At 53.5% G+C, this 10,168-nt stretch overlaps 1 protein-coding gene across 1 annotated transcript in view; it reads right to left on the bottom strand.

Annotated features, from left to right (window-relative positions):
• Window positions 1-10,168, bottom strand: part of POU2F2 (POU class 2 homeobox 2) — a 50,919-nt gene that overhangs the window by 6,754 nt on the left and 33,997 nt on the right. The window contains exons 8-11 of the mRNA XM_015409383.1: window positions 7,777-7,890; window positions 7,119-7,260; window positions 4,796-4,944; window positions 2,883-3,059 (exon numbers count right to left, since the gene is read on the bottom strand). Of these exons, the coding sequence (XP_015264869.1) occupies window positions 2,883-3,059; window positions 4,796-4,944; window positions 7,119-7,260; window positions 7,777-7,890 (582 nt within the window). The remainder of the gene's footprint in view (window positions 1-2,882; window positions 3,060-4,795; window positions 4,945-7,118; window positions 7,261-7,776; window positions 7,891-10,168) is intronic.

The following is a 10,168-nucleotide window of genomic DNA, read 5'->3' as shown; positions in this document are numbered from 1 at the left end:
ACGGGGCTTCGTCATGTGCCCCGCCCCCCGTACCTCACCCAGGGGAACTGCGATCCCCCGCGATCCCCCCCGAAATGACCTCTGCATCTGTCCATTTGTGGCAGACGTAACGCATCAGAAAATAAAACCAGGGAAGTCAAAATTGGGGCACCAGCTTCAGGATGATCACGGCAATTGCAGAGCCCAAAATGAAAGGAACGGGAATATCCTGGCCCGGGTTACCTCCAGACCCCCCCGTGCAATTCGCAATGGAAACTAAGGGCGTGTAGGGGTTACAGTGTTCGTGTAGGGGTTAAAGTGTCGTACTGGAATCTGCGAGACCCAGGTTCAAATCCTCACTGATGCCATGGAAGTTTGCTGGGTGATCTCGGGCCTTTCGCTCTTGCTCCGCCTAACCTACCTCACAGGGTTGTTGTGAGGATAAAACAGGATAAAACAGAGGAGAGGAGTTGCTTTCTGTTCCTCATTTGTTACCACTGAGGCAGATTAACATTTATTATTGTGCATGTTAAGGGGGGAGGGGGAGGCATCCTTTTAAAGAAATAGATTACGGGGAAATATTAACTCTCCCCTTCTGTCCATAATATTAACAGAGATTTGCTTCTGTACTACTATTAAATACATTCTAAATTACCAGCCAGGATGAGTGAGGTGGCATGTATACTGAAAAATAAGGGGTGAGGGCGAGGATTAGAATTTGGGAAAGATTGGGGGGGGGGTTGCTACCACACACTATCAAGGCTAGGGTTGCCTTCAAAACCATAGAGTTTGCCCCCAAAAAACTAGAGTGTCACCCCTCCGATGTCCCCAACATGATCACTTCCGGGTGACAAGGCTGCCCTAGCAAGATCTGGCTGTGGAGGAGCTGGGTGGAACTAAAGGCAGAAGGAAACCGGCGACCTTGTTAGGAGGCTGCCTCCTGTCCCAGCTGGTCTTCCCTTGCTCCAGTGCAGGCTTGCCTGACGATGGGTTTAGCAAGATCTGATCAGCAAACGGGGTTCCCTCAGCCTCCGGGTGAACTTTGCAGAAGGGCTGAGGAGCTCTTTGCTGAGCTCTGCCCTCCTGCGCCCCTCGTGGCTGCAGTCGGAACTGCACTCGGGGAATTTCTTTTTTGAAATGCCTTCCGTGTGAATACAGCATGTGGCTGGCTTCAGGGGCCCAGATTTTGTCGTCCGTCCACCCCCCCCCCGTCCCCCTCTGTCAGTGGCCCTGCCAAAATATGGTCTTCTCCTGTTACTCAGTGATATACGATGCTGGGGAAATCTCTGAGGCTCAAACTAGGCTTACGCAGGTGCCTGTCCTAACTCACCGTCACATAGAAGAATGGGATATCTCACCCTAATAGTGCTCCATTCAGCTCTGGAGTGCCGCGAGTGGGAAAGAGGGGTTCTCACTTCTCTCCTGCACCATTTTCACCAGTGGAAACAGCCACAGGGGGCAGCTTGGTTTCATGAGTACTAGAAAGGACTTGTGGAGCCAGAGGAAGGGGCAAATAGGGCCCCTCCCATGGCTGTTTTTGCTGGGGAAAACGGCACAGGAGTGAAGTAAGAAGCCCGTCCTTCCTCCTTGCAGTGAATGGAGAGGGGCTCTCGGCTTCTGTCATGTGACACAGAGTCAGGATGGGCACCTGTGTCCTGACCTCTATAAGACATTAACGTCTACTCCAACTGAAATAGATACACTTCCTAAATGGGGACAGGGGGCGCCCATGAACTAGAGGAATAGGTGTGGGTGGCCTAAACGGAAGGAGAGAGTTAAAAAGCAGCATGGCATCACTATGAGGTAGGGAGTGCAAAGGTAAGTCCCAAATGTGGGCTTTATCCATGGGGATAGGTAAGTAGGACTGTGCTGAGGTTATAGTGAACAGAGACAAAGCAGGTGTGTGTGTGGGAAATCGCATGAGGGTCAGGTAGGTATATTGTTCATGTAAAGGTTAGGCCGAGAAGGGAAGGCAGAAAACTACATACCCTGTGACCGAGAAGTAAGGGCCTAACGATATGATACACTGCTCCGAAGTCTATCCCCAGGTCTGGTCAAGAGATGTGCTCTGGGGGGTTCCACGCTTGGGACTTCATTCCCTGGTGCGTGTCAGCTCGGTTTGGATTGGGGCATGTTCCACGAGGGGTGGGGCCTGAAGCCGTCCTCCTTTGCACTGTTTCCCTAACCTGTAATGGCCCCGGAGAACTCCCTCGTTTGGAAAACGGGTACCGACGGGCTATAGGTAAGCGTCTCCATGGGGCAAATTAGCAGCTCCCCAGAACAATTTCAGGTCAGAAAAATAGTACAGGGGGAGCTTAACTGCCCTTGCACCACCGGCCACAATGCCAACACAAATCAGGTCTGCACAAGTTCCAAGCACAGGACTCCCAGAGCCAGGGAATGGAACCAAAGCTCCCTCTACGCTGTGGAGTCTTGTGAGCAAAAAATTCTACTTTGTGAGCTACTGGCATTAAAAGTTGCGAGCGAGCGATTTGGCTGCTGCATGAATTAGTTTGCTCTGGAGCCCTCCTTCCTGAACTAAGGCAGAAATGTGTGAGCCGGAGGCTAAAAAACTGTGAGCTAGCTCACACTAACTCAGCTTAGGGGGAACACTGAATGGAACCAAGGACAGCGTATCATGTAGTTAGGCCCATAAGTCTGGCATATGCCCTCAGGGGGCTGACGTAACTGGGTAGTATTGGGGAGTGTATGATGAGAGGGTTATAGTGGGGGCAAAGTAATTATATGCATGCGATATAGGGAGTTTTCATGGTTGCGGGGGAGGAAGAAAAAATAAAGTATACAGGAAGGTACCAAGTATAGCGGGAGGGGAACCCAAGACAGGCACATATCGTCGAGAGGTCGTGCAAGGGACGAAGGAAACGAGGCGCGCAGGGACGTACCATGTGGGGGCTGTAGCCGGGGGGCTTGCCCTGGGCAGGTAACATGGGAGCCGTGCTGCAAGGGTTGATCCGCTTCTCCTTCTGGCGGCGGTTGCAGAACCAGACGCGAATCACCTCCTTCTCCATGTTCAGTTGCTCGGCGATAAGTAGGATCTCCTCTGAGGTAGGCTTCTGGTTCTGTGAGTGGGAGGGGGCAGGGCAGGAGGTTAACGGGACGGTGTTGGCGACCTACGTAGACAAGGAGGGGCAAGCGGCTGTACAGAGCTCCAAAGGGGCCAGAGGTGGGGGGGTACAGGTGCGGGGAAGGCTTTGGTTCGCTAGGAGGTCAGTGCTCCCGAATTTTCGTTCGGTGGCGAACCTGGGTACGCAAGGAATCGGCGCCGTTTCTCCCCGCTAACACAGTATGTGATGGAGCATCGCCTTGTTCTGCATTCTGCCACCCTTGCTGCTGAGAACCAATGATGGAATATTTTTAAGGGGACCACTTGGATAGGATGAAGGATGCTAAGCAGACTTAATAATAATAAAAAAAGACAGAAAATTGCTTGGAACGCATGGACAGGGAGCAGAGCCAAACGAGGTGCTGGGAGATCCATAAATGGATTTCCGAAGTGCTTTTTCTTTGGTAAAAGGCGGTGGGGGGGCTCCCGATTCAGACGGCAGCTTTGGCACAGAGTAGGGTTGCCGACAATGGGCTGCAAAATCGCTCTCGCAATTTGGGGGTGAAGGAGGAGGGAGGGGTTTGGGGAGAGACGGGAGCTCGGCGGCGATGTGACACCATAGAGTCGGCTTTCTGAAACCACCATCTGTTCCAGGGGAACTGGTCTCTGTAGTCTGGAGATCAGTTGTGATTCCAGAAGACGGGGCAAAACGGCAGCTGTCACAGGCTGATTGGGGGGAGGGAAGGTAGGGTCGCCATTGGCCCGGTGGAGGCGGGGAATCCCCCGATTTTGCGGGCTCCTGCTTGCTGCTGGCCAGCAGGAGGGGAACCCCCCCCCTAAACAGTGACATTGCACACAACATGCCTGTGTCACTCAGAAGTGACAGCACGTCGGCAAGTGACGCTATGGATTTTGGGCAAAGCTCTATGGTTTGATGCCGATTTTACCATAGAGTCTTGCCCAAAATCCAGAGTGTCACCCCCAACACTGCCAACTAGGGTTGCCAACTCGACTCACCCCTCGGAGCGGGGGAGCCTTTCCAGCGTCCGGGAGCTCTTCATGGATGCGCGCGCCGGCAGCACATCACCAAAGGTGACGTACGACGTTGCTGACGTTGGGGGCGTGGCCGAGCTCGTTGGGGGGGAAACCATATGGTTCCCCCCCCCGACGAGCTCAGCCACACCCCCAACGTCAGCAACGTGGCTGCGTCACCTTTGGTGACGCAGCTTCGGGGGCGGGGTTCCCCCTGGGCCCCAATTTCGCCGCGGCGGAAATTGGGCCTCTGAAGCAGGGGATTCCCCACCCCCTGGGCCCATTTGGCAACCCTACTGCCAACTGCAAGCATATTGTGTGTGAAATTACTGTTCTGGGGGTGAATGGGGGGATGGGACATCATTTCCCACTCATGGAATGTCCCCCCCCCAATCCCCCTGCAGGCAGGCGAAAGGGCCCGGGAACCCTAGGGGAAGGGTTAAAATCCCCTCCCGGATCTGAATCAGGGGCTTTCTCTTCCCACATTGCAGGGATCTGGGAGGCCTAGGTCAGCCAAAGAGAAGCCCTGGGCAGCAATGAACATGACAACGTGCTAAAAGAGGTGGTCACCAAACCATTCTTTCCATTTGTTCCCCACCACATTTCTTATCCTCAGGACAGCTTATTAGAAACCACCCAAGGTAGGATGGGGGCGGAGGGGAGGGGAGCGTCTGTCTCTCAGCAGGTTACATGAGACCCGTGGGTGGGGAGGGGCCTCACCGCGAGAAAGCTTTTTTCCAATGCGAAGCGGACATTGGTCTCGATGCTGGTCCGTTTCTTGCGGCGCCGACCCGGCAGCCCGTCAAAGCCCAGGTTGGGACTGCTCAGCTGGTTGGGGCTGGGAAGCGTGGAGTCCACAGACATTGTCTCTGCGACAGAGGAGGGAAGAGGGAGAATGAGCCGTTTATTCGCCACCCACACCGTGTTGTCCAGATACTTTGCCCCGCCTGCCCCCAGTTCCCTCCACTAGGTATGTCGCCTCGGACAGTTTCCCCCGCCTCTCTCACTCCCACAACCAGGCCTGGTTTCTGCCCTCTGGTCCCCACTTCCTTTTTTCTCAACCACTTTTGTGTTGCTTAAGAAGGTCCCCACTTGACCAGCTTTTAACTGGCTTGCGCCTTTCTCGTTTCACCAGTGCTGGCTTCCTTGCAATTGCAGGCCAATGCTTAAGCAGCATGGGTGTTATCTGCCTTAACTGGGAAGGCCTCTGATCCCACAAAGTGAACTTCCCTTAGCAGCACTCTGGCCCTCAACCCTCAGACGCTCTGGCCAGTCCTGCCTCTTCCCGTGAGCTTCCTCGAGGCTTGTTTTGTTGCCTTTATACTGTCCCAAGCAGGCCTCAGCTTCCTCAGTGGGAAACGCTCTCCAAAGTTTAAGCGGCCTGGCCATTATCTGTCTCTCTGGGAAGGCCAATCATCCCACAAAGTGAACTTCCCTCAAGCCATGAGGCAGCACTCTGTCCCTCAGCCCTTGGACACTCTGGCCTCCTCATGGCTTCTTTGCTACCCTGTCCCAAGCAGGCCTCAGCTTCCTCAGCGGGAAACACTCTCCAACCGGCTCCGCTCCCTTCCTTAAAGGGCCATTCCCCCTTCCTTAAAGGGACCCCCACTGGTGGACCTCCTGATGGCCCCTGGTATCCTGATGGCACTGGTATTTCTGGCCACTGTGTGACACAGAGTGTTGGACTGGATGGGCCTTTGGCCTGATCCAACATTGGCATCTCTTATGTTCTTATGACCCCCTGCTTCTTAAAGGGATCCTTTAAATGCTTTTGAGAAGAATTAGGGGGGTGCACACCTCTCTCCCTCCCCTCTGACAAGATTTAAAGGGACTTCCAGCTGGTCAACGGGGAGCACGTGGCCCACCAATCAGCTGGATGGCCCTTTAAATATTGTGTGCGGGGGGGGGGGCATGTATCACGCCCTTCGTTATGGAAAATAATGGCAGACCCACCAGGAAAAAAAAAGTGCCCCGCAAGCCACAAAATTCAGGCTACAGGCCTGCAACTGTGGAGCCCGTCTTTCTTCTCCTGCGTCAGATGTGACCTGCCGCAATGACCCATGTGGGGCCTACTCACTTTCCCTTTTCCCCCTTCACCACCTCAGCCAGGCCTCAGTCTCCTCAGTGGGGAAAACACTCTTTGGCCTCAAAAACAACATTTTTTCACTCTTTGTGTACCGTGCTGTCAGGTCTCATCTCCCCCCAGGCCCGTAGCTACAGTGGGGCACCTTGGGGTTGGGCCCCCTGACTTACCACTCAGGCCTCTCAACTTCCTATCCAGCGGGTTTATTTTATTTTAACTTTCACACACACCACGGCCACGCTGTGCCAAGCCGCCACCTGCCCTGCCTGCCAGCAGTGTACCTCTGGCTGGCTGTGGGCGAGGCACACCACAGGGCACATCTGCTCCCTACCTGTCAGCTTCCCTGGGCATGTCTGGCTGGCAACAAACTACTGGACTCTATGGGGGGGGTGCCCCCTGACATTTAAATGCCCCCCAAAGTAAGAAATCCTGGCTACAGCCCTGTGTATTCGCTCCAGGAATCGTTCTAAGATACCCGGGCTCACACACACACACACACACCTAAGTTTCCACACAGTTGGCTCCAACCCTGCCTGTAAAGAATCTGGTGTCTGGTGCATCAGAGCGGCTTACAAACTCCTTTCCCTTCCCCTCCCCACAACAGACACCCTGTGAGGTAAAAGAAGAAGAAGAGATTGGATTTATACCCTGCCCTTCACTACCCAAGGGAGCCTCAGAGCCACTTACAAACTCCTTTCCCTCCCCCACCCCACAACAGATACCCTGTGAGGCAGGTGGGGCTGAGAGAGCTCTGACAGAAACTGCTCTTTTTCAAGAACAGCTCTTATCAGAGCTATGGCTTGCCCAAGGCCATCCAGCCAGGTGCAAGTGGAGGAGAGGGGAATCAAACCCGGTTCTCCCAGATTAGAGTCCGCGCTCCTAACCACCGCACCAAACTGGCTCACCAAATTGGCTCACAAAAGGCCTCGGCTTCTCTCCTGTACCTTCCTCCACACTTACCAGCATCATTGAGCCATTTCTCCAGCAGAGGTTTGAGCTTACACATGTTCTTAAAGCTGAGGTTGAGCGCCTCAAAGCGTGAGATGGTTGTCTGGCTGAAGTCATTCCCATAAAGCTTCCCCATGGCCAGCCCCACGTCACCCTGTAGAGGAAGGGATGTGGGAAGCGGAGGACAGAAAAAGTCAACCGCCTGCGTATCTAGGGCTGGATATGCCACAGTTCCAACCCTGGGATTTCAGGTTGAGGCCAGATTGCATCACATGGAAAAAGTAGAGACAGACAGACAGACAAACAGAATTTTTTCATGCTCCCGTAACACTAGGAAATCAGGCAGTCGATTCAGGATGCACAAAAGGAAGTACTTCTTCACTCAGAGTGATTAACTTGTGGAACTCACTGCCACAGGGTGAAGTGGCGGGCACTAGTTTAGTTCAGCTTCCAAAGATTCATGGAGGACAGGTCCATCAGTGGCTATTACCCAGGATTCAATGCAACCTCCATGTTCAGTGGTGGTAACCCTCTGAATACCAGAGCTGGGGGGAGGTGGGAAGGAACCCTGCTCTAATCGCTACAGCACACCGACTGTCTTTGTATACGGAAGGCCTTCGTCTCCAGTTCGAGAAACAGGGACAGATTTGGCAGACTTGAGGGCACGTACCTGTGTGAAGCCCAGCTTGATACGCCGCTGCTTGAAGGTGCGGGCAAACTGCTCCAGCTCCTCCAGGTCGCTGGGCTCCTCAGGGTGTGACGGGGTCTCCAGGCATTTGGGTGGCTGCGCGTGAGCGAGGTGGGACTCGGGGAGGCCAGGCCGAGTCACTTGCTGGGGAAGGGGAAGAAGCCGCAGAAAGAGTGATCCATGAGGCACCGGCCGCACCAAACGTGACTCAAACATAATGCGTGAACAGAATGGAACTGTATCGCTCCAGTCTTGGCCCGTCTACACTGGCTCCCCATGTGTTTCTGGGTACAATTCAAGGTGCCGATGTCAACCTTTAAATCCCGACTTCCTCATTATCTAGATTCAGCTGACCTGGCCATGGCGATCCATGCTTCGGTAACCTCATGGCTAGATTACTACAATGCGCTCTAGACAGGGCAACCCTTGAAGACAGTCTGGAAACTACAACTGGTCCAGAATGTGGCAGCCCAACTGCTGTCAGGGGCTAGCCACCGGGAATATATGTTGCCCATTTTGGAACAGCTCCATTGGCTGCCAGTCTGTTTCTGAGTTCAATTCACAGTGCTGGTTATTACCTTTAAAGCCCTTCACAGCCTGGGACCCATGTATCTGAAAGGCCGTCTCCTTCCATGTGACCCTGTGTGCCAGGTACAGTCATCAGGCAACCATCTGTTGGCTATCCCACCACTTAGGGTGGCCCATCTGGCCTCGACCAGGGCCCGGGCCTTTTCCATTGTGGCTCCAACTCTGTGGAATGAGCTCCCTGAAGAGATGAGGAGGCACCCTCCTTGGTAGGGTTGGCAGGGCCTGTCCTCTCACCGGTGGGGGGTAGGAAGGAGCTTTCCAGGAGTGTGGGGAGGTGTAACGCCGCTGCACACAACGTCCCTGATGTGACACAGAAGTGACATCATCATGCCGGAGACATCGCCCAGCGACGCTCTGGTATGTTGGGCAAAACTCTATGGTAACCATAGAGTTCTGCCCAAAATACCAGAATGTCCCCATGTGACATCATCACATTGGAGACGTTGCACCAGGTGGTGGCCGCTAGGGACGGCCAGCGGCAGGCAGGAGCCCGCAAAATCGGGGGATCCCTCGCTCCCACCCGGGGGGCTGGCGACCCTGCTCCTTGGAGATCTTCAGGAGGCGCTGCAAGGCCTGCCTGTTTGCCGGGGCTTACGAAGGAGTCTGAATTGGGAGACATCTTTTACATGGAGGTGAGGGGGGAAGAGATTTGGGGTCTGCTGTTTTATCTTTGTTTTTAAGCTCCTAGGGATGTTTTTAACTTTTACTGTAAGCCACCTGAGACCAAGAAGAAAGGTGGGATATGAATGTTTCGATCAATCAATAAAATGACTTGGAACCAGCATAGCGAAAGGACTTCCTACTCCCAGGGCTTTTTTTGTAGAAAAAGCCCAGCAGGAACTCATTAGCATAACAGGCCATACCCAACAGCAGGAACTCATTAGCATATTAGCCACACCCTGACAGCACAGCTCATTTGCATATTAGGCCACACCCCCATGTTACCAGAAGTGTGCTCATCCAGCCACACCCACCTATTGCTTCTTATTCTCTTTACCTTGTTTGTTGTCAAAACCCAGGGCTTTTTGCATGTTAGGCCACATACCCCTAATTGTAACCAATCCTAATGAGTTCCTGCTGGGAGTGGCCAACTTGGGAGCCAGCCGGAACTCCGTTCCTGTGCGTTCCTGCCCAAAAATAGCCCTGCCTAATCCCCTGAGAACCTACCCGACCACTACGGTCATCTTCCGAGGCACTGCTTTGGGTGTCCCCACCTTCTTGGATTAGGCAGGTGGCAACCGAGGAGAGGGGCCTTCTCGGCAGTGGCACCAGAACTCTGGAACTCTCTCCCCCGGGGAAATTCGCCTGTCTCCTTCTGTCACTGTCAGTGGGTGAAGGCTTTTGTTTTGTTTGGCATCCATTCAGTGATCCTTCCCTCCTGCCCTGTGGTTTAATTACCGTCTTATGTACTTTAAATTTGCCATTTTAGTATTGGTTTTACTGAGGCACTGGCCCGAGGCAGTATTCTAGGAGGCAGGACGAGGTTAGAAGACAGGACTCGCAAGAGGATTTTTTCCCCTTCCTCTCTATACCTCTGAGTAGGGTTGTCAACAGTGTTCCCTCTAAGCTGAGTTAGTGTGAGCTAGCTCACAGTTTTTTGGCCTCCAGCTCACACATTTTTGTCTTAGCTCAGGATGGGTGGCTCCAGAACAAACTAATTTATGCAGTAGCCAAATCACCTGCTCACAACTTTAATGCCAGCAGCTCACAAAGTAGAATTTTTGCTCACAGGACTCCACAGCTTAGAGGGAGCCTTGGTTGTCAACAGGGGTCATTTTGTAGAAAA

This window comes from Gekko japonicus, unplaced genomic scaffold, assembly GCF_001447785.1.
Source record: "Gekko japonicus isolate JY-2015 unplaced genomic scaffold, Gekko_japonicus_V1.1 scaffold745, whole genome shotgun sequence".
In the NCBI taxonomy this organism is placed as follows: domain Eukaryota; kingdom Metazoa; phylum Chordata; class Lepidosauria; order Squamata; family Gekkonidae; genus Gekko; species Gekko japonicus.
Note: the sequence above shows the minus strand (reverse complement) of the source record. Positions and strands in the feature narration are given on the sequence as shown.